At 50.5% G+C, this 23,031-nt stretch overlaps 1 protein-coding gene across 2 annotated transcripts; it reads left to right on the top strand.

Moving 5' to 3' along the window:
- The first annotated feature begins 554 nt into the window (after positions 1-554).
- Mlec (malectin) lies at positions 555-15,477 on the top strand. Of its 2 annotated transcripts, XM_006995792.4 has the most exons (5): positions 555-935; positions 7,670-7,848; positions 8,326-8,502; positions 8,588-8,645; positions 10,189-15,477. In XM_006995792.4, exons 1-5 carry the CDS (start codon positions 710-712, stop codon positions 10,416-10,418), a joined length of 870 nt encoding a protein of 289 aa, XP_006995854.1. In that variant the 5' UTR covers positions 555-709; the 3' UTR covers positions 10,419-15,477. The 2 variants fall into 2 exon arrangements, with proteins under 2 accessions (XP_006995854.1, XP_076416665.1); XM_076560550.1 differs by lacking the exons at positions 8,326-8,502; positions 8,588-8,645 and having other exon boundaries at positions 573-935; positions 10,189-11,222.
- The last annotated feature ends 7,554 nt before the right edge of the window (positions 15,478-23,031 follow it).

Below are 23,031 nucleotides of genomic sequence, written 5' to 3'. Positions count from 1 at the left end.
CCTCGTGGGGCGCGTGGCCTGACACCTGCACATGTGGCAGCTCGGGGAGAGCCTGGCTCCCCTGCCTGACACACACGGGGTCGAGGGGGGGAACACACTGCTTCTCCTGCTCGAGTCCGTGCTTCCGGAGGGGGAAAAGAAAAGAGGGTGGTGGAGGAGACGGCAACGCCCCCTTCGGAGCCCGATCCCCAGATCGAGAGCCCCGGAAGTGCTGGCGACGTGTCAGTGCGCCCTTCTTTAAACCTTCCCCGCCCCAGGCCACCTTCCCTGGTCTGGTGTGGGATTCCGGGGCGGCCTGGGCGCCGCACCCGCCACTTCCGCACGGAACCGCCGCTGCAACCGAACTCCCCTCCCTCGGCGCGCGCTCCCTTCTCGTGCCCGGTGGTTGGGCCGGCGCCGGGGCGCGGCCACGCCCCTCCCCGCGCGCCGCAGCCAATCGGGGGGCCGCTCTCGGCGGGGTGGTGGGTAATTAATGAGGGCCGCGCTCCGATTGGCCGGGGCGTCCCGGCGGAGGGCTGGGCGGCCGGGGTAGGTTGTTCCCGAGGTGGGAGGCGGCACCCGCGGCCGAGGAGGAGGCCCGAGCGGCGACATGTCCCGGGTTGCCGAGGCAGAGCGGTCCGTGGCGCTGTGTTACTGAGTCGGGGGCGGCCTGGCGTCCGGCCGAGGACGAGGGTCGGCGGCAGGGGCTGCCCCCGCCGTGGTGGCCGCCATGCTGGGGCCCCGGGCCGCTGATGCAGCCGCGGGGGCGCTTCTCCGACTGCTGCTGCTGCTGCTGTTGCCCGGGCTCCGGGCTCCGGGGCTCGGCGTGGTCGCAGCGGCTGGGGCCGGGCTGCCGGAGAGCGTCATTTGGGCCGTCAACGCGGGCGGCGAAGCGCATGTGGACGTGCACGGGATCCACTTCCGCAAGGACCCTCTGGAAGGCCGGGTGGGCCGAGGTGAGAGCCCCTCGGCCGGGCCGTGGGACCCGGGGCCTGCGAGCAGGGGGCGCCGCCGAAGGGACACCCCCTCCCCAGCCCTCCCGCCCCCGAGCCCCTTCCTCTCGATCGTGGGACCACATCCTCCTCGGGGCGAAGTTTCTCTCTGCAGCCCCCCCCCGCCCCCACCAAGGGACCTGGCCAGAGCCCAGGGCCTAGCCCCGGCTCGAAGCTGCCGAGAGCCATCGAGGCAGAGAGTTGGCGAGAAGTTATATTTAGATCTCTCTGGTCCAGCGTGCCCTCAGCCTCGCGTGCCACCCAAGCTGGGAAAAGTCGAGACCAGAGTGGCCCTTGTGGCCCGGCACCCGGAGGCCCCGCAGGTTGTAGGCCATCGATCCCACCGCTTCGCTGTCGGCGGCGATGCCGGGTCGATTCTCGCCCCAGCCCTTAAAGTCGGCCGCTCTCGGTGCCTTTTCTCCCAAGAGTCGGGGGCTTGATTCTTAAGACAGAGTAGCAGGGCCTCGTCGAAGGGGATGGCCCGGGGAAAAGTTTGATTGTGACATCCTCCTCTGCCTTCCTTCGGTGTGCTTAAAAGTTAAAAAAAAAAAAAAAGCCCACCCGGCCGGTGTTGGTAGATGGAAGCCTGCCCTGCGCGTGAGGCAGATGGTGGTATGCCTGCCAGGTCAACCTATGTAAGATTTGAGTGTTCCAGCCCCCCCCCCCCCCAAGGCGATCCTAAGAAGTATGATTGCAGCTTAGGGGGGTGGAACGTGGTCGAGACTTAACCGAGGAAGCAACAGTGGTTTTTACAGAGTTAGTGGCACATTGAGAATTGCTAGGGCAGGTGGTTAAAAATACAGGTCCCTGGGCCCCGGCTCTAGATCCAACAGACAAACTTTTATCTCTTCACTAGCAGGGCCTCAGATTTCTGCAGCAGGCGCTCCTGTTATAGGTCACCCCCACCCGTTCTTCGGAGATAGCTGCACTGGATTCTTCTATAAGTAGGATTGAAAAAACAGGTTTAAAGAAGGCAATTCCGGGGCCTGGAGAGATGGCTTAGCGGTTAGGAGTTCTGATTGCTTTTCCAGAGGACCCGGGTTTGATTCCCAGCACCCAGATGATGGTTCATGACTGCCTATAACTCCACGTCCAGGGATCCAGGGCTTCCTTCTGACCGTTGTGGTCACCAGGCACACATATGGTGCACAGACATACATGCAGACAAAACACCTATACACGTAAAGCTTTTTGAAAAGTTTTAAAAAGGGGATGGGGAATTTCCTTGTGTCGTGTTCTGGAAAACTGATGCTCTGTACTGGGTGCAGAGGCTACCAAATGGGTGATGTGCCTATCTAGACAACTAGGAGACCGTTTCCTATTCCACGGTGTCCACATGTGGCGCTTGACTTTACTCAAGGGTTCAACTGAGTTTCTCCCAATGATAGTTATGAGTGTATTAGGCAGGTGTAGTGGCTCCCGCCTGTAATCCCAGCACTTGGGAGGCAGCGGCAGGTGGATCCCTGAGAGTTGAAGGCCAGCCTGGTTTACAAAGTGAGCTCCAGGTCATCCAGAAATCCAGGGCAACATTGGGAGAACTTGTTTAACAAAACAAGCCAGAATTTGCTGCTTTTATACATGTGAGGGTCTTGTCACATGGGACTACTTTCTGAAGTTCTGTGTCCTGGAATTTGTTTAGCCCTGGCATGTAGGTCCCAGGAACCAGGTTTCAGCTGAGTCAAAGCTCCAAGTTGTGGCAGCCAAGGCCAGACTTGGTAGCAGCAGGTCGTTACTGCCTCCGTTATGGACCGTTCCTCTTTCTTCATGGTTGTGGGCAGAGAGGAAGGAGTCCCTGGGGAAACTAGACAGTTGGTGGACTTTGCCTCATGAGATAATGATGTGGTAAGGTCATTGTGCAGATGGCTTCTTGCATTTAGATACCAGCTTTAAACCGGCCCCATTGTCTCACTAGGTGCCCAGTACAGAGGGTAGAGCTGGCTAAGACTCCGGGTTCAGTCCCCAGGTACTGCTCTTCCTCAAATCTGCTGCTGCTGCTGTAGGTGGGTTAGTTGTCTGGCCTGGTCAGCAGCCAGCCAGGCTCTCTTGTCCTTGGAGGCACAAGCACTTGGGGGTTGGGGAGTTGGTGTTGGGGGCAGGAATTGTAGCAAATACAACGACATGAGGCCCGCCAGACTCCATGTTTGGACACGAGCATTTGGTCCCCTGCTGTCCCCAGGCTGTCTGCTTGTCTGGGTGGGGCCAGTGGGTTTTTGTGCTCACTAGGTTCCTGAGAGTAGTGTTTCCTGGCATTAGGTCTGGGACCAGATAAGTTGAGGTTTCTCTCAACTGTCAGCTTTTGAGCTTCTTGTCTGCCGAGGGGTCAGCCCTGCCCAGGGAAGAGCAGCTGCTCACACTGCCCCCCTTCTCTGTGGATCAGGGTGTGCCAGGTATTAGAGACCCTCGTCTCACGCAACTATTCATGCCTCATTTCTTTTTTCAAATGCTTGTAACACTGATTGTGGCCCATGGAGGAAGGTTCGTTTTCTGCTGAGTGAATTCATGTACTTGTTGCCAACTTAGTCCAGATCAGGGTCTGGCCTGCTTTTGAACTTGCTGCTTCTCCACACTTTCTTTGTAGTTCAGCATTCTTGTAACTGAGTGGCCTGGGGCACCCGGTGGCTTATGCTTCCAAAGGCACTTCATAATGTTTATTGAATTTCATTTCTGCCTTGGGATAGCTAGTGTTCACAGCCTGGAGAAGACATTTTATATCCGTGTACTTCAGTTCAACAGATGGGAACACACTATAGAAAGTGCTGTGGTATAGTGTGCATCGCAGGGTGGGGGTGGGGCGGCCTTTTTGTCCTGTTTTTGTTTTCATTTTAAATTTTATATGTATTAATGTTTTGCCATGGGAAGTTTCGGGTCCCCTGAAACAGGAGTTACAGACAGTTTTGAGCTGCCTTGTGGGTGCTGAGACTTGAACCCAGGTCCTCTGGAAGAGCAGCCAGTGCTCTTAACTGCTGAACCTTCTCTCCAGCCCCGTGTGTGTGTGTGTGTGTGTGTGTGTGTGTGTGTGTGTGTGTGTGTGTGTGTGTGTGTGAGAGAGAGAGAGAGAGAGAGAGAGAGAGAGAGAGAGAGAGAGACCTTTTTGTTGAGACAGGGTTTCATGTTTCCCAGGTTATCCCCAAACTTACCATGTAGCCTAGGATAACCTTGAACTCTTGATTATCCTGCCTTTACCTCCCAAGTGCTGGGATTCCAGGCTTGTACCACCAGGCCTGGATTTCCAGGTTCTTGATTTGGTTATCTTTGGTGATTAGGCCTTACTGTTTAGCTAAGGGCACAGAGCTTGGTTTGGTTCAGGGAAACGCTTTCCTCTCTTAGAGAGATCCCTGCTAGAACCTACTGCCCTGGGCCTTGTCTTCCTTCCTGATAGTACACCTCGTGTGTTAGGAACCTCTGTTGGGACTGCTGTCCAGAGGAGGGTAGAGTGCCACTGTCTCTTTTTTTCTCCCTGCTTGATGACCTTTTACATGGAATTAAAAATAGGTCAGAATGTGTCTCCAGAGGGGAAAAATGCTGTCAGGTGACCTGAGCTTGTCAAGTGACTTTTGTTTAACCCTAAAGCAGACCCTTTCTTGGGCTGCCTTTTGGCTGAGGTTTGGCCTTGAGGAGGTAAGAGCTTGGTAGAGGGTGTGAGGAAGAGGAAGGAAAGTGGAGAGACCACTTGATTCCTATACTGTCTTAACAGGAATGTTCCTTTGGTGAGCCCTCCCAAGGACTGGAAGTACTTTACAAGTACAGTAAATTAGATCTGAGCCTCCTTACCTCTATCATCCAGGATAATTCACTAGAAACTAACCTCACTTGAAAAAGAAATTATTGAGAAAAAGAATCGAGTCATCAGGGGACCTAGAAGAAGTAATCCATGTATTCGTTTTGGAACAGGGTCTCCCTCTGTGGTCTAGCCTGGCTTGAACTTGTGGCAGCCCTCCTCCCTCAGCCTCCTGAGCGCTGGGATTGCAGCGGTGAGCGCTGTACTTGCACTTCCCCCCTCTCTCGTATCCTTGTACTTTACGTGGGGTCTTACCTGGAACATGTTCCTGCTCATTCCGGCTTTCCCACTCTGGCTGTAGCTTTCTAATTCATTTCCTTACGGTCCATTTCTCATGTATTTATTAAGACAGGAGCTCACTATGTAGTTCTGCTGGCCTGAAACCCACTCTGTAGACCAGGCTGACCTCCAGCTCACAGAACTTTGTCCACCCCTGCCTCCTAGGTACTGGGGTTACAGATGTGCCCCCCCATCCCCCCCTTGCTAATCTATTTTCTAAACTCCCAGCGTCGAGGTACTGTGTTTAGTGCTTACTGTTTGAATATTGAGGTCTTTTACTCACTGCTTACTGTGTGCATGTCTCTGCCCAGTGGGCATCCCTACATAGTTATCTTTTGTCTCCATGTACAGTCATCTGTTAAGATTTTTATAGGGTGAGGTGTCTCATCGCCCCAGTTCTGTGGAGTGGGTGACAGCCCTATTCTGTAGTTGAGGAAATGGATCTAAAAGAGATAACTAGTTTAGCATGACTTAACAGGTGGCAGGGCCAGGGTTCAAATCTAGACCAGTCTTACTCTGAACCTGGGTTGAGTTTTCCAAAGAGCCTGGCCGCTCTATTGTCTAGCACTGGGAAGTAGCAGATACAATGCAGACCCTTTGGCTCCTTCCTTTCTGGTTAACTGTCTGAGCTGTTGTGTGCCGCCTGGAGCAGCGTCCTGACTGTACTTTGATTCCAGCTTAAAGAAACCCATTCTGCTGTCAGTACATAAAGGCTAGGGAGGGAAGAGGAAGACACACGCATGCGCGAGCACACACACACACACACACACACACACGCTTTTTTTTATTTTATTATTTATTATTTTTTTTTTTTTTGCTACCCTGTCCCTTGGGACTTTGTGGCAGATCTCTTAGGATGGCCTAGCCACTTGGGGCTTAAAGTGAGAGCAGTTAAAGGTAACCCCAGATTGTTCTAGTCTTGTTCACATGCTGTTTTCTGAGCTGTGGAGCTGAGAGGGCTGCAGATAACATTGCTGTTAGCTTCTTGAGTTTTCCATTCAGTGAGGGGAAAAAGCTCCACACATTACAAAAATTTCTGTGGCTCTATAAATGAAATCTAACTAATGGTCCAAGTTTGCAAGAGTCCCGGCCTCCTGGGAGGAAGAAGTTCTTAGCACTCAGTTGGAAGAGAAATGGCCTTTTAGGTTTCAGAGGTGTGCGTCCTGGGGCTTTCAAGCTTGGGCAAGGGCTAGGGCGTGCGAGCCCCACATCCTTTGTAAGCCATGCTGCTCCGATTTCCTGAGGAGATACAGGGAGAAGAGTCTGAAGACAAAACTACAATGAACTTCCTGTTCCATTGTCTCATGAGTGCATCTGATCACAAGGCTAATGTCACTTACAGGAACTGTTAACAGTTATGTTTATTTTTTTGAGGGCTTGACCTTAGCCATTGGGTCTTTGAGCTCATCTTTCACCTTTTGCCAGGTCTGCTCCTTTGAAATGATGGTGATTGGAGGATAGAGCTCTTGGGAGTGAGTCAGATGAGTTTAGACACGATCAGGGTGGTGTGGCCATGGCTGAACTGCCTGTCTGTCAAAGGATCTAGGTGCCAGATGTCTTCAGGGTCCCCATGTTCAAGTGGAAGGCAGTCTTCAAGTCTGCAGTTCGTGCCGGGCAGAGATACACTCCTGTCTGTAGTTTGGGAAGGCGATTTATGGAACTCTGGGAAGTATTATTGTGTGTGTGGACTGAAAGAGCCCAATTGTTCTCCTCAGGATGCATGAGTATTCATCTCTGGGAACTGGAGGGTGGTCTATCTGGAAAGACTCTGGTTCGTTAGGTGGAAAAGCACACTTTTACAGCTTGTCACCAGGAGGACGAAGGCCGTAGAGGTTTTCTTTCACCCTCGTCGTCAGTCTGTGAAATGGGAAGGTGGCTTCTAGAGCATCTTAGAAGCAGACCCTTGCCCGGGCTGCAGTGGTCCTCGGTGAGCCTGGCTGGCTGGCTCTGCCGCTCTGCCGGCTCTCTAGTCCTGTTTCTTTAGGAACTGCACCAAGCGGCTGCTGAGCTGGTGTTCTGGGAGAACTTTTCTCCTGGTGGATGGAAGAGCAGTGGCCACAGAGTCTGTGGGAAGTGAGATGGTTACATGGAGAGGAAGCTGCAGAGCGCCCTCCCTCTCATGAGCCTGTTTTTCTTTGCCAGCTTAGGAACTTTTTGAATAAAAATTCTGAAAAAAAACAAAAACAAAAAACAAAAAAGTGCAGCTAGTGTATTATTTATAGTGAAGACAATGAACAACGACTTTCCTGGCCAGACAACCTGTTCAGTTTAGACTGAGAAAAACGCACTTGAACTGATTAGAGTTGCTGGTGCCCCCTGGGTTCGGGAAGTGTTCTCTGAAGGTCTTCTTCCCGGGGTTCACTCCCTTTACACCGTGAGCTGGACTCCTCGTCTCCATCCTTTTCCAGCAGGCCCAGGAGTGACTTCAGCGTGCTGCTGAGCTGGGTGATGGCTTGTCCTTTCTTTGCTCTTCCGTGTCGGTGGCTGTCGATTGTCCTTGTGTGAACACTGTGGAACCAGGTGCAGAGGGTGTGGCACCTTGTTAGCGTTGCCCTGGGAACACCACGCCTCTGGTGGGTCTGTGGGATCTCCACTGTTATGGCTTGCCTCTGATGTGCTTTCTCTTTGTCTTGGTCCCCAGCCTCAGACTATGGCATGAAACTGCCAATCCTGCGTTCCAACCCCGAGGACCAGATCCTGTATCAAACAGAGCGGTACAATGAGGAGACCTTTGGCTATGAAGTCCCCATCAAGGAGGAGGGAGACTATGTGCTGGTGTTGAAGTTTGCTGAGGTCTATTTTGCACAGTCCCAGCAGAAGGTGAGGCATGCTCAGGCCCCTCTTGACCAGTGGCACATTGCTGCTTTTGAGCAGTTGGGTACTGTGGAGCCAGAGCAGAGGCCTGTGAACCTCCTCAGAAGGGAGGGACAGTGAGCTCTGAGGGAAAGTTGGATCCTCTGCCCTAGAAGCTGGGTCCCCTTGCCCATAGACTGTTAGCTGTCTTGGGGTTGGTAACAGATTGGTCCTTTTAGGTGCTTCCTGCTTACTTCACGCCCCTTGATTCCCTCCCTGATACCTCATCCTTTTCCCTGGTGCTCTCCTGTAAACTCCCCCCTTCCTCCCCCACAAGGCAGTAAAGGATCATGGTTTGACTCAGGTGAAGGACTCCAGCTACCTTGGAGTATATCCAGAGCCATAACTTAAGTTCTGAATACCAAGCAGGTGCATAATATCTAACTCCTTGAAGGGGTGTGAAGCTGACGGTGTTGACATTGTCTTTTTTCCTAATCCTGGAAGGTATTTGATGTCCGATTAAATGGCCATGTTGTGGTGAAGGACTTGGACATCTTTGATCGTGTTGGGCACAGCACGGCTCATGATGAAATCATCCCTATGAGCATCAGAAAGGGGAAGCTGAGTGTCCAGGGGGAGGTGTCTACCTTCACAGGAAAGCTCTACATTGAGTTTGTTAAGGTAACGGTCACCATGCCTCACATCTGAGGGAGGTGAAGATGTTTGCTGCCATGTGGCTGACTGTGCTTTCTTTCCTGTTTCCCAGGGGTACTATGACAATCCCAAAGTCTGTGCGCTCTACATCATGGCAGGGACAGTGGACGGTAAGTTAGCGTTTTTAACCCCCTGCCTCTCGGCGCATGCTAAAGGATAGGATTGAGGAAGCTGGTCATTATGGGAAATGTTGAAAGCCAAATTATGGGGAATTAATTCCGAGTCCCATGGATAAGGACAACATCTTACGTGATGCTGGCCACAGGTTAAGGTCAGATCTGTGTTCCTACCTTCCTGCTGCTGTTTAATGAGCACTCGGTCTCCACAAAAGCTTGTGATAGTCTCTCTAATTCTGACTGTCCTGCAACCCATTAAGTAGACCAAGCTTCCTCGACTCACAGAGATCCTCCTGCCTCAGTCTCCCTGATACACAACCACACCTGGCCTTCGACACATTCTTAACTGCCTTATGACGGCCTGAGTTTGATCTCCAGGACCCAGATGCCAGGAGAAAAGTGATTCCCACAGATTGTCCTCTGACCTCTTTGGCGCAGCGTTCATGCGCGCGCGCGCGCGCGCACAGAGAGAGAGAGAGAGAGAGGAGAGAGGAGAGAGAGAGAATAAATCTACTAGAAATTACTTGAAATGTGTCTAAGCTCCATTTGAGGGATGGGCTCCAGTCCTTTGGAGAAAAAGATAAGAGTAGGAGTCCCCTTGGGTGTTGGTAGGTATTGCTACACTACACTTAGATAGTTAATTTGTTAATGTCTCCTTGGCCTTGGAGCTCAGCTTCTGTATATTTTATGCTTGGGGTTTGGATTATCCTGGCTGCCAGCCTCCCGGACTGATTTTCTATAGAGAAAACTTATATCTTACTCATTTTTCTTCCCCATATTTTCTCTGTGCAATTTCTCATTTTGAATGTATGGAAAGTCTCTCTCTCTCTCTCTTTTTTACTTATTTTATGTGTGAGTGTTTTTTCTCTGTGTGTGGGTTATATATGCATCATATGTGCAGTGCTCTCAGAGCTCAGAAGAGAAACTGGAACTGTAGTTATACATGGCTGTGAGCCACCATGTGGTGCTGGGAACTGAACTCCCTGCAGGAGGAACAAGTCTTCTTAACCGTGGAGCTGTCCCTTTAGCCATCCCCGCCAGGGCTCCGTGCCGGTGCAACTTGGAGGAAGGTGGCACTTTACCCCAGTTCCACCCGTAGGTGGAGTCGGACAGGTGGAGTCAGGACAGGTAGAGTGAGGACAGGTGGAGTGAGGCTGGAGCCAGAGCCTCCTGGATCGGCCTCAGTATCTGAGTCAAAAGGCATGTGTCTTAGAGAGGAAGAAGAGGGTTTGAAATAAGTTTTAGATGTTGGGTCACGGTTCTTGCCTAGTGTGGGCCTCTTGGAGCTTTGAATTGAGACAGAGGGAGGGAGCCTCCCTGTGGGGAAGGCCCTGTATTCCTTTTTTAGTGAAATCTGAACATGACCATAGTGCCTATGTTCTGCTCAGGTTAGAGACAGTGGCTGCTCCTCCCTCCCTGTGTGGACCCTGGCGAGGTTAGAGAGATCTCCCTTGTGGCTCACTCACTGCTCTGAATGGTCTTATATAAATGCTATGGGTCTTAGTATACTTAAAAGGTATTTTCTTTCTTCTTTTAGATGTACCAAAGTTGCAACCTCATCCAGGATTGGAGAAGAAAGAAGAGGAGGAAGAAGAAGAAGAATATGATGAGGGGTCTAATCTCAAAAGACAGAGCAACAAGAACAGGGTGCAGTCAGGCCCCCGTACGCCTAACCCCTATGCCTCGGACAACAGCAGCCTCATGTTTCCCATCCTGGTGGCCTTCGGAGTGTTCATTCCAACCCTCTTCTGCCTCTGCCGGTTGTGAGAACAATGGCCATCCTCAGCAGGGTGGAGGGGAGTGGAGGAGAAACCAGACATGTTGGTTTCTGTATTCTTGACAGTGTTTAGCAAAACAAACAAACAGATCAAACAGAACACACACGCACGCATGCACACACACACACACACACACATGCACACACACACGCACACACACACACACATGTACACACACACACACACACACACACACACACACACACACACACACACGTGCACGCACAAATGAAAAGACATAAGAAGCAGAATGGGTGGGGGCAGCGCCCATCTACCACTGGTCCCAGAGCTGCTCAGTCCTGCTCTGCTCTTTGTGGCTCAGCCCCAGCTCTCTTTTTCTCTGGGGTCCCTAGGTGAGTGGATCCTCCCACTCCAAGGATCCTTATTACATACCTAGCAGGAAGGACTCTGAACTCAGCAGTCACGGTTGTTGTTTTTAGGGTAGACGTTAACAGCAGAAAAATGTCATAACCTGGAAAGACCCACACTGGGAGTTGGTTGTGTTCTGAATTTCCGTCTGATGTGATTTCAGAAGTCATGGTGTTCAGAGTGTGTGTGTGGAGGTCATAAGTTGGCTGGTAAAGACAAAGAGACAAGGGAAGGATTGGAAGAAAGGAAGTCAGCACTTCTCTACTTGGAGGGCTTTCTGGGTTCATCTTTGGATGGCTCCACTGAGTGTCTCCATTGTCATTGCTCACCCCCTCCACCTGTGCCCGTGACAGGACGATGACGAGTTATGTCAAGTCCTCAGATTGCCTACAACTTGTTACCACAACAAATCATTTTGATTTCAGTGCCTGTTGAGGACTTGATTTCTTCTTGATTTTTCTCTTAATCTGGTTCATTTGAAATCTCAGTTCTCTCTCAACCATAGAGCTAAGTTATTGTCAAAATGGGCAGGAGGCCGGAGATGAGAGTTCTGTCTGCTTGAGTGTCTTCCCTCCACCATGACCTCACCTTGGTGGTACCTCCCTCCCTGAATCCCTGAGCCAGCAGCCAGGAGGACCTGACCCAGCAGCTCTCACTGGCCCCTCCAAAGGGCCTTGCTGCCAGGGGACAGGGATGCTTTCCAGCCTGCAGCAACAGAACACTTGACCTTAAGAGTCTCTTCTGGTCTTTGGATTAGAAAAGGCTTATGTTAGCAACCTCAGAGACTTGCCCGCTAAGTGACTGACCACTGTTGAGAATGTCCAGAATCTGACGTTCATTTACCCCGTGTCCTCTGTCCTACTTGAGCTAGTTTGGGTTTATGCCTAGAGTCCCCCAAAGAACTAAGACTGGCTGCACCAGCCCAGCTGTTTCCTCGTGGATTGTAATCAGATGCCCCCTAGCAAGTAGCCGTCAAGGTCTTCTTACAGGGGGCCTGACTGAAAGACTCCGAGTCAGCCATAGTTCTGGAGGCTCTGAATGTCTAACTTTAGCATCCAAGTGTCTGTCTCAGATTCCCAGTAAACACTCTAGGGATGAAATTTCCTTGTTCCCCAACTTTTGATCCCCTTCACCCATTTGTCACTTACCAACAGTGAGGGACAACCCGGCTAAGCTTAAAGGGATTTTCTAGGTCAGGGGCAATAGGCTTTGCTTCAGCTCAAGTTGGAGCGATGTAGAATCTCAGGCCAGGCCCAGGTTTCTAGAATGTGTTTAAATTTTGAGTCTGCCTTATCAGATATTTGAACTCCGTGACAAAGTAAGTCACTCTTGGGCTCCTAATGATGACTCAAGGTCAGCATGTAGTCATCTGAGAACTGTCCTTTATTTTCTCTATGGTTAGGCTAGCCCTAGGGTACTGAGTCGGCGGCTGGATGGCTGTGGCCTGAGGTTGCCGTCAGGAGCACTTCCTGGAGTGCTTCCAAAGTTCCTGCTTTCACAGGATGAGGTACTGCCATGGTCTTGGGGACCACCTGCCTAGGGCAACGGATGTCCTGACTAATGGGCTTCTGACGTGGCGGCTCTGCTTCCTGGTCCATCTCTATTTACAAACCTGTGGGCCACTGTCCGCAGATTAAACTAGACGAAGAAGAGCAGCTGCCTCCATGTTGCCTTGTTTGCCTGGGTCTCTGAGGAAGGAGGGTCCTGCCTCCTCACCCCAGCTCATCCCTTTGGTGACTCAGAGCCCAGAAGGAAACCCTGGCTCCTGGGCTGTTTCCTAACGGTACTGTAAGCCAAGCAGCTCTGCTCCTGCCTCTGTTTCCAAGCCCACCCCTTCCCGTAGGGATAGGGATGGGTGCTTTCCTCTCTAGTTGTGTCCGAACGGAAGGAACATCTTTCTGTAGCTAACAAAAACTGAAAGGGAAGTGAGGAAACGACGGGGAAGGAGTGTGGTGGGGGCTGGGGTAGACGCCCCTGAGCCAGGCCTGCCCAGCTACGAAGAGCTGCTTAGGGCTGGCCACAGCCAGCTCATATGTTGAACTTGAAAGCTTTTCCCCTCCTCCAAGATGATCTGATGTAGGTACATGAGGTTTGGGTTAAAGGGTTGGGTGGGGCACGCGTTATTTTTATTTTTGTATTGAATGTGTCGAGAGTTACTTCATTGTTCACCCTGCTTTTTGCACTGTTTGGTCCCTTGTGTGTTTTGAGCTAGTTCAAGGAGTCTGCCTGGGCCTGGGCTGTGAGTGGCCCGGTTAGGGAGCTGGGCGCCAGAGGCCCAGGTTTTCTGTGTGAGATGCAGTCTGACCCAGGGTTTTAGAGCCCACTGACGCAGCTGGCAGAGTAAGGGTAAGGGCAGACAGCTCCTCTTTGCTGGAAGGGTGGTCCTTTAACATTGGCGGGGCTGGGTCCGCGGGTCCAGTGTGGTTTCAGTCTGGCCAGCTGGCCTCCAGCTGGGTTGCTTTGGGTCTTATTCAAACTGTCTTAAACATTGTGCCAATAAGTGATCGGTGGGATTCATGTCTCCTGAATCAAATCTATGGTTCTGGAAAGTCTCCACTTCCGAGGAGGAGCTGCTCATGGACCCCCACAGTTCTGATTGGTTAAAAGTTGTCTTCAAGTACCCGTGGTGTAAGGGGCTGCCTCTTGATCAAAGATGTGACCTTGTTTTCTTGTTTCTTGCTCCTGCTGACTAGGAGATCCCAAGGTCAGGTGAGCCTTGAGGCGGGGTAAAGTTTGTGTTGTCTGAGGCCCTCGTTCTGTGCCTGGGGCAGCCTATAGCTGTGGTCTGACTCCTTTGATTTTGTTGAGAAGCTTCTGTTTTAAGGAATTTCTCTTCCTGTCCTGTCCCCAGCCTCTCCTGGGAAGGCCTGGCCTGGTCTAGAATCTTAGCTGAGACTCTGAGAAAATGGTAGCAGCACCCCTCCTTTTAGCACTCAGACCCCTCTCCTTAGGAACGGGCTCACCTGGAGGAGTCCAGGGAGGCGTCAGTAGGTTCTCTTCCTCCCTGGGAACTGGGGAAGGACCCACCCCGGTCAGCACAGTGCCTTTTTCTCCCCTGCTCTGAGTCAGGTGGGCATCCCTAACCTCGATTCAGGCCTGGGCAGGGGTCCTGCAGTCCCCACCACGGGGCTGTTTCCTTAGCTCCCTCTCTAGCTGGCCTACGCTGACATAATTCAAGTGTCTTCTCGCCTTGAGGAACCTTAATGGGATCGTGGCCACCACATGTGACACTTCTCTGTGACTCTAAGGGCCTAGGAGAGCAGGGGAGCTTCCTCAAGTGAGGGGCTAACACATGCTCCGGCTATTAAAAGACAAAGCTGGGGAGGTCGCTTTGGCCTCCTTCTGTGGCCTCGGAAGAAGGCGACTCTCGGGTAAGACCGACTGAGTACACAGGAGAAAAACCACAGACCAGGATCTGCTCAGATGGCAGAAGAGCGAGGCCTCTCTTCTAGGGAAGGTGTAATTAGGGATCAAAGTGTGCTAAGAACATTGCAAAGAAGCCTTACTGCCCACACCAGAGAGCTCAGGATGGCTTTCTCTTCCAGCTGGAGCTAACACTATCTGTGTTTGGACTTCTCCCTGGACAAGGGCTAGATTTCTCCATGACGGTAGAAGACTAGGGTGGCACTGGTGGTCAGCTGCCCAGGGAGGCCTGCTTCTTTGTACGTGTGTGGCTTGCTGCCGATCCGGTCTGTCCTTGCCCACCTGCGTTGGCCTCATTTGCTCTGGGTGGTGAGATCATCTTGATAAGAGCGGATTTGGGGACTGGCTCAGTTGGCAGGAAAAGAACAGAGTGGATCTCTTGGGATGGGTTCCTCTCAGGAGTGTAAAAACAAGGGGCTGTGATTGTGCTGGCAGCCAGGGAGACGGTGGTGCCTGTTGAAGTTGGCAGAGAGGGCCTTGGCACGCTCGCATCCAGGCAGTCTCGTGCGGTGGGAGCGCATAGCATCGGGAGAAGCAGAACTCCATCCTCACCTCTATTTTGAGCTCCGTGCGTTATCGGGATGAGAAAATAACAACAAACTCAAGTATGCTTTCCGCCCTTTCCAGGGACGACTGTCGGGAAAGGGAGGTGAGGTGCCAGGTGGGAGGGAGACTTGGCAAGGAGAGACGTCATGGCAAAACCAGGAAAGGAGGCATTCTTGACTCTTCCCTTCCCTGGCGTGCCACAGTCCAGGGAATGAAAAGCAATTTGACCCTGGATTAGTTCCTTTGTTGGAGTTAAGGAACGTTACCTTCCCACAGTAGTCCCCTGGGATAGGATGGCTGTCCATTCCAAGCTCAGGGCCGCCTCTTCAACTACTGTTGGCCCAACCTGGCTTGTTAGGAAACCAACCCCGCCCCTCAGTATTGAACCTGGCTGCTTTGTGTGAATCCGAGTATTGGAGAAAAGGCATCAAATCATTAGTAGCTCCTGTAGCTCTTATTCTTCCCCGTCCTTCCCTGTGAGGCCAGGCTGACTCTGGCCATACCATGCATTTACAGCAGTGCGCTCGAGGGGCTTTGAACCTGCTGGCCAGGGAAGCAGTAGGGGTGGGTAGAGCTGTCTTTCCTTCTGGGCTGTCTCCATCAGTCTCTACCCCTTCCATGCCCCACCCAACTCCCACCAAAAAGTAAAAAAATCAGGATGTTTTTCACTGTCCATTGCTTTGTGTTTTAATAAACAATTTGCAGTGATACTCCGTGTTGAGATTGGATTTGAACTCACAAAGAAGTGGTGGTAGTTTGGCTATGGCAGTACATGCTCATCATCAAACACTTGGCCTCCCAGGATCAGGAAGTGAAGGCCATGCTCGGCTGAATAGTGAGTCTGGGCCCCTCAGCCTCACCCCCCAAAAAGACCAATGAGATGCTTCAGTTGCCACCAAACTCTGAGTGTGATCCCCAGAGTGTGGAAGGAGAGAACTGACCTCTACACACATGCTGTGGCCCCTCCCCAATAGATAAGTAAATGCATCCCCCAAATAATAACAGAAGGTAACGTGGGAAAAGGAAGGGGGACCAAGGGGGATTAAGGGAGTGATATTCTTGGCCTGGGGCTGGCAAGATGGCTCGGCAAATAAAGGTCCTCGGTCCTTGTCACCAAGCATAGTGGCTTGACTTAGATCCCAGAGCCCACGTGGGAAGGAGAGAACCTGTCTTCCCACAGGTTGTCATGTGACCCCCACACATAAGCCTCCACAGGCTTCCTCACTCCAGCTAAATATGGAACAATAAGAAGTCTTGGCCTGACTGCCTCAACCAGCAGGGCACTTGAGAACAATCATGTTGGTGTGTTTTGTTTGAATCTGACTGCAGTCCCCAGCCCTAACTTGGAACACCGGCCTTCAGCTCTGTCTTGTCTTGTACCCTCTATTGGGGGGTCACTTACAAGTGAAGCCATAGGATATTTCTCTCGCCTTCCCCTTTCCTGGCAGGGCAGACCAGAATGCAGGAAGGATTTTTTTTTTCCTCCCTAACATTTATCAGCTGTGTTTTACAGCTGTGGTACAGGAAGCTCAAAATGTCGATAATTTGCCTCAGACCGGTTAGTCAATGGTCAAGCCATGGCTCAGACCAAGCCTTATCCACTATCAACGCCCATGCTCTTTCTTGGGTTATACTAATTATAGCTATCTCCACGTGAGCCTTTGAAAGGGGCTGGGCACAGTGCCAGGCACTTTAGAGATGTTACTCCGTACTACAGGCTCCTTTGAGGGTGACTGGCCCAAGGCCACCCAGCAAGAAAAAGACAAAAACAAAGCAACAACAAAAAAAGTGAACAGGACTCTTGATTGATTTACTTTTGTATCAGGTCTCACCGTGTACCCTGGCTGACCTGGAACTCTGTAGACCAGGCTGGCCTCTGATTCACAGAGAGCTCTGCCTGCCTCTGCTTCCTGAATGCTGGGATTAAAAGTGTGGCCACCATGCCTCGTCCTGGACTCTTGAAATGATTGCTTACTCTCCACGGCCTTCCATGTCCCCAGGATGCTGTGACGTGTCTCCAGAACACGCCTGCTGTTTCTCCAAACAGGAATGGAAGCTTCTGGGCTCTGTGTGGTCCTGCCTGCTGGGTTATCCTTTCAGTGGCAGGATTGTGCTCAGCTCTCAGAATAACACCAGTGCTGGTGGAGTCTGTTCCCAGGGCCCGTAGAGACGCTGGCTGAGCCCAAAGAAGGGAGAGTTCTTGATGAGTTCAGAGGTAGATGTTACTGTTTGTCATGCCAGCAGTGACCTGCCTCGTGGGGATGGGACCTGAAAAAGCACTACTCAGGGGACTAACAGGGAGGGAAACGGTCTGACAGAAGATCTTGGGCCAAGTGCCGCTGTTGGGTTGGACCACTCCGTGGGACTAGATATTAATCTTACTTAGGAAATCAGGCTCCCGGTTGGCTGGAGCCTGTGTGTCAGACCTTCCTCCATACTTAACACACCTCGCCCCCACCCCGTCCTCCATAGAGGGAGAGGTGACATTCTCACACTTACTGGAAAGGCTCTTGTAGCAACAGGGAGTCAAGACAAAAGGGGCGGAGCATGGCGCATACACTAGTGTGTGTGAGCCCCTTCCTCTTGGCTCAGGCCTTGCACTAAAAATTGTCTGAGGCCCCATGGTGGCTCCAGCCTTTAATCCCAGCACTTGGGAGGCAGAGGCTGGTGTATAGATCTCTGTAAGTTTGAGGTTTGAGGTCAACCTGGTCTACCTAGCAAGTTCCAGGACAGCTAGGGCTACATAATGAGACCTCAAAACAATTAAGAACGCTTTTAAAAAGAAAAGGGAAAGCCGTGAAAAAGAACTGCTGCTGTCCTGAGCTCCCTTCTGTCTTCATTTGAAGTCATTGTGTCTCCAAGATCTGGCCCCAGCTAGTTTCTCCCTACCTCTAACTGATGGAGGTACCTACATCCTCCCATCCAGCTCCACGTCTTTCCTCGGCCTTTGGAGCGGTCCCTGGGGAAGGACCACTTGTGAATGTCGACATAGGACGGTTTCCTGGATCCTATTGGCGTCCGCACAGCACTGTTGGCTGCTGTTCCACACTCTGCCCTCAGAACCAGGGACTCAGACTCGGGAGGGATGGCTACCCAAAAGCCCCACAGCTGCTGTAACTAGTTCTAACTGGCCCTAGGACCTGAACTTTCTAATTTTTTGAGACAAAAATCTAGCTGTGTAGCCCAGCTGCTTTGAACTTGTGATCTTCCTGCCTTCACCTCCCAAGCCTGTATTTGAATACTGTGATAAAGGTGCCTGCCTCCAAGTCTGGAAACCTTCCCTGGGACCCACAGGATAGGAGAGAACCAACTTCCCCTAGTTGTCTTTTGACCTCTGCATGCTGTGAGATGTGTATACACCTATGCACACACATTTTTGGTTGGTTGGTTGGGTTTGGTTTTTCAAGACAGGGTTTCTCTCTGTATCCCTGGCTGTCCTGGAACTTGTTCTGTAGACCAGGCTGGCCTCAAACTCAGAGATCTACCTGCCTCTACCTCTGGGATTAAAGGTGTGCACCACCCCTGCCTGGCATACTAATATTAATTTTTAAAACATGAAAGCTATGGTCACATGGAGGTGTGTGTGTGTGGTGTGTATATGTTTTGTTTTGTTGAGAGTTATACTCTGTAGTCCAGGCTAGCCTGGACCTCACTGTATATCCAAAGTACAGAGAAATACATTCTTTTTCACCATAAAAAAAAAAAAGTAACCTTGGAGCCAGGCAGTGGTGGTGCATGCTTTAATCCCACAGCCATCTGCAACTCTAGTTCCACGGGATCTGGTTCATCCTTCTGGCCTCTGTGGCCACCAGACATGCAAGTGGTGAACAGTCATACATGTAGACAAACACCCACATACAAAACCCCAAAGATTTCAAGGACAGTGACCTTTTAAGATGTAGTGATTCAGGAATATACACTACGAGGGCTGAGGAGATGGCTGGTGGGTGAATTGTTGGCTGTGGAAGCACAGGGTTCCTCAGCACCCTGTGAACAGCCAGAAGTGGTGGTGTAGACTTTTAACCCCATGCTGGTGATGCAGACAGCTGTGTTCTGGGGTTTGCTGGCCAGCCAGTCTAGCTGAAATGGTGAGTGGAAGACCCTGTTGAAAATGGAAGTCCTGCCGGGCGGTGGTGGCACGTGCCTTTAATCCCAGCACTCAGGAGGCAGAGGCAGGCGGATCTCTCTGAGTTTGAGACCAGCCTGGTCTACAGAGCGAGATCCAGGACAGGCACCAAAACTACACAGAGAAACTTTGTCTCGAAAAACAAAAAAGAAAAAAAAATAGAAAAAAGAAAAAGAAAATGGCAGTCCTCTGTTTACATGAGCCTAAAGGAGACATTATCGTTCAGAGCACCACACACTCCTTTCAGGAATTCCTGGATCAACAGTACATGCTACCCCTCCACAAAGCTATGTAAAGCTGTAGTCTCCAAGCATGGAGTATGCTAGAAATCTTTTTTGAGGAACAGGTAGGATATAAATAATGAATTGGTGCCTTTAGGGGAAAAAAAAAGCCCTCAGCCTGGGAGTGAAGTGACTTGGATACCAGGGTAATTACTGGTGTTTGGTCCCAGACCACAAGGTGTGCCTGCCATCCAGCCAGAGCTTGCCGATTCGAGGCAAGGCATCCTTAGGGAAGCAGCAGGAGGAGGACTGCCCCCCACCCCAGCTGTAGAGAAAAGCCCTGTGATGTCTGGCTCACCTTGGCCGCACCAGCTCCCAGCCCCACCTGCCCGGCCTGAGTCGGGGCAGACTGCCTGGCTACTGTGGGACTGCCTTGGCCAGCGGCCACAGTCACCTCGTACAGTGGCCGGTGAGACTCGGCACAGTGCCGGGGGTCAAAGGGAGGCCAGTTACTATTTAATGCAGTAATTCTCTGTCTTCCTTCTTCAAACTTGGTGTACGTAATTCTAGAGGTTTTTCTTCTCCTTCTTTCAAAGGGAGCCTTTCATAACCTAAGAAAGCAGTGAGGAAAGTCAGATTCGGAGTCATGACTCTGGTTTCCCAACCTTGTTAGAAATGCAACTCAAGGGCTGGGTGGTGGCATACACTGGTAACCCAGCACTCGGCAGGCAAAGGCAGGCCGATCTCCATGAGTTTGAAGCCAGCCTGGGCTACCGAATGAGTTTAGGTCAGCCAGGGCTACATAGTGAGACCCTGCTGGAAAAAAGAAAAAGAAAAAATAGTTTTTCACTTCTTTGTATCTGTGAATGTGCTTTTCTCGTGTTCTTTGTGGTTGTACATGTGTATATTCCTAAGGACAGCTTAGTCTATTCCTGGTAACGACAGCTCATAGGCAGTGACCAGAGGATAGGCCCCGCCTTTTTTATGTGACAGTATTTCACTTTTCTTAGTAGAAAGTGTGATCAAATTTGAGGTTTGTTTTCTGGTGCCGCTGTGAGGCCTGGGTCTTAGACCTCCATACTTTTCCCTAGGCAAACACTAATATACATCGAACTACATTCCCTGCCTTCAAATGCTAAGAGAAACTGTTTGTGTTTGGAGTCTGTCGTCCAGACCCAGCTTCTAAGCTTTAAGTTTTTTTTCTAATTGCATTCATTTATTTGTGTGTGGGCACATGTATGCCATGATGCATGTGTGGAGGACAGAGAAGAAACCATGGGAGTCAGTTGTCTCCTTCCAACACGTGAGTCCCAGGGATACAGCCTGGGTCACAGCTCGATGGCAAAAGCCATCACCTGCTGAGACACTCAGTGGTCCTTTCTTCCTCCTCCTTACTTGCTTGGGACAGGATCTCAATCTGTAGCCCTGGCTCTTCTTGAACTCAATCTGTTTCGCAGGCTGACCTTGAATTGTAAAAATGTACACGGGTTGGGGGTGGGCTGAAGAGATGACTCAGTGGTTAAGAGTGCTTCTTGCTCTTGCAGAGGACCCAGGTTTGGTTCCCAGAACCCACGTGGCAACATTCACAACCATCTGTAATTCCCGTTCCATTCCAGGGGCTCCAACACTCTCTTCTGACTTCTACAGGCACTAGGCATGTATGTGCTACATAGATAGGCATGCAGGCAAAATACACAATACATGTAAAAATTTTAAAGTAAATCTTTGGTGGGAAAAAGAAGGCATTCGAAGACTTGGGTGTGTGCTACCACCACCCAACTCTTTCACTTCCTTATTTTTTTAAGGATTTACTTTATTTATTTATTTATTTATTTATTTATTTTTGTTTTTGTTATTGTTTTTCGAGACAGGGTTTCTCTGTGTAGCTTTGCGCCTTTCCTGGGACTCACTTGGTAGCCCAGGCTGGTCTCGAACTCACAGAGATCCGCCTGCCTCTACCTCCCGAGTGCTGGGATTAAAAAGGCGTGCGCCACCATCACCCAGCTCCTTTTTTTTTTTTTTTTTATATGCATTGGTGTTTGCCTGCCTGCATGTGTGTCTGTGTGAGGGTATCAGGTCCCCTGGAACTGGAGTTGCAGACAGTTGTGAGCTGCCATGTGGGTGCTGGGAATCGAACCTGGGTCCATCTCTTAAGCACTGAGCCATCTCTCCAGCTAAAAGTAAATATTTCTAGCTATTTCTAATACTGTTTTTACAGAAACATGAAGGTTAATATTTTTGGTTACATTTAACTATTTTATTGTTTTTCTATGTTTGCACAGGCACATGCATGCATGCATGCGAGTACACTCTCATGCCATGGTGCATACATGGATATCAGAGGACAGTTGGTGGAAACTGGTTCTCTCCTTTCATGTATACAGGATCTCACTACAGATGGTTGTGAGCCACCATGTGGTTGCTGGGAATTGAACTCAGGACCTTTGGAAGAGTAAGCAGTGCTCTTAACCTCTGAGCCACCTCTCCAGCCCTGGTTCTCTCCTTTTACTCACATTGTTAGACTCGGCAGCAATGCCTTTAGCTGTTCAGCCATCTTGCCAGCCCAAGGTTACCATTTTTAAAGAGGATTTCTTTCTTTGTTAAGGTGTATATATTCTTCCATGTGTATATGTGTGTGCACATGCCTGTAAGTGTGCACAGAAGCCAGAAGAGGATGTGGAGTAGCCTCCTCTATCACACCCCACCTGGTCCTCAGAGGCACGGTCTCTCCTTGAACTTGAATTTTCCTGGTGAGGCTAAAAGCCAGCCAACCTCAGAGTTCTTCTCTTTCTGCCCTCTCAGGGCTAGGATTACAGGTGGGCACGGATGCCCAGGTTGCTGTCTGGGTGCTGAGACCTGAACTCTGTTCCTTATGATTATATAGCAAGCCATCTCTCCAGGCCAAAGGTTAACATTTTAACGTCCCTCCAGACCTCTCCCTTACAGGTGCAGAGGTACAGGCACATATTCCTATACTTTTCAGTGTAAACAAATGGGACTATGTGCCTTGCTTACTCGTGTGTATGAGTCTTTGTGCCATTAGAGACTAGTGCATATAGGTCAGGTGCATTCCTTTACAGAGCTATATGAAATTTGCTATAATTTGTCCATGTTACAAATGGTCCTGCAGTAAGCATCTCTGTGCTTACGTAGAGGCTAAATTCTCAGGTGTGGAATTACAGATGCAGCTAATACATTCATCACAATCCCTAGAAAGAAAGAAAAAAAAAACAAAAAAACAAGAACTAGAATCTAGATAATTCTAGTGTTAGTGTCCTGAGTGAGTTTCTGGGAAATGACAGCATACTAAACTACCTTCTTTGCAAATCAAAATCAAATAGCATATTAGAATTCTGGAAAATGTTCAGAAGCCACTCACTGTTGAGTGCTTTATTTAAGAAAGAGTTGTTTCAGGGCTGGAGAGATGGCTCAGTGGTTAAGAGCACTGGCTGTTCTTGCAGATGGACCCAGGTTCAATTCCCAGGGACCACATGATGGCTCAGAACCACCTATAATGGGACCCTATCTCCTGTTCTGGCATACAGCAGTAGATGCAGACAGAACACTCATATTCATAAAATACATAAATAAGTAAATCTTTAAAAGAGTTGTTTCAAAAGGGAAGACTTTGAATTCTCTTTGCACATGAAGATCTCTCTGAACAAGGCTTGGTGAGCACCACTGGATGGCAAGATGGTATTTCAAAAGAACTTGGCAGCTGGGAGAGGATCAGGTAAGATCTCTGTCCAGGAACAATGCAAGGCCCAAATGTTTCGTGTCTGGCGCGATGGTTCCAGTAAGACCTGGCGTAGGTTATGTCTGGAGGCTGACAGTCAGCAGGAGGCCTGGATTTCACACTAGCCTGACATTGGACCAGAGAGGACCAGGCTTGCATGCAGACCCAAGTTCAATTCCCA

The sequence above is a fragment of the Peromyscus maniculatus genome, chromosome 23, assembly GCF_049852395.1.
Source record: "Peromyscus maniculatus bairdii isolate BWxNUB_F1_BW_parent chromosome 23, HU_Pman_BW_mat_3.1, whole genome shotgun sequence".
NCBI lineage: Eukaryota > Metazoa > Chordata > Mammalia > Rodentia > Cricetidae > Peromyscus > Peromyscus maniculatus.
Note: the sequence above shows the minus strand (reverse complement) of the source record. Positions and strands in the feature narration are given on the sequence as shown.

Excerpts from the sequence above, each read along its gene's own strand:
- Mlec (XM_006995792.4), top strand. The coding sequence starts at position 710 with ATGCTGGGGCCCCGGGCCGCTGATGCAGCCGCGGGGGCGCTTCTCCGA. Across the intron at positions 7,849-8,325 it reads TTGCACAGTCCCAGCAGAAG|GTATTTGATGTCCGATTAAA; the intron begins GTGAGGCATGCT and ends TAATCCTGGAAG. Across the intron at positions 8,503-8,587 it reads TCTACATTGAGTTTGTTAAG|GGGTACTATGACAATCCCAA; the intron begins GTAACGGTCACC and ends CCTGTTTCCCAG.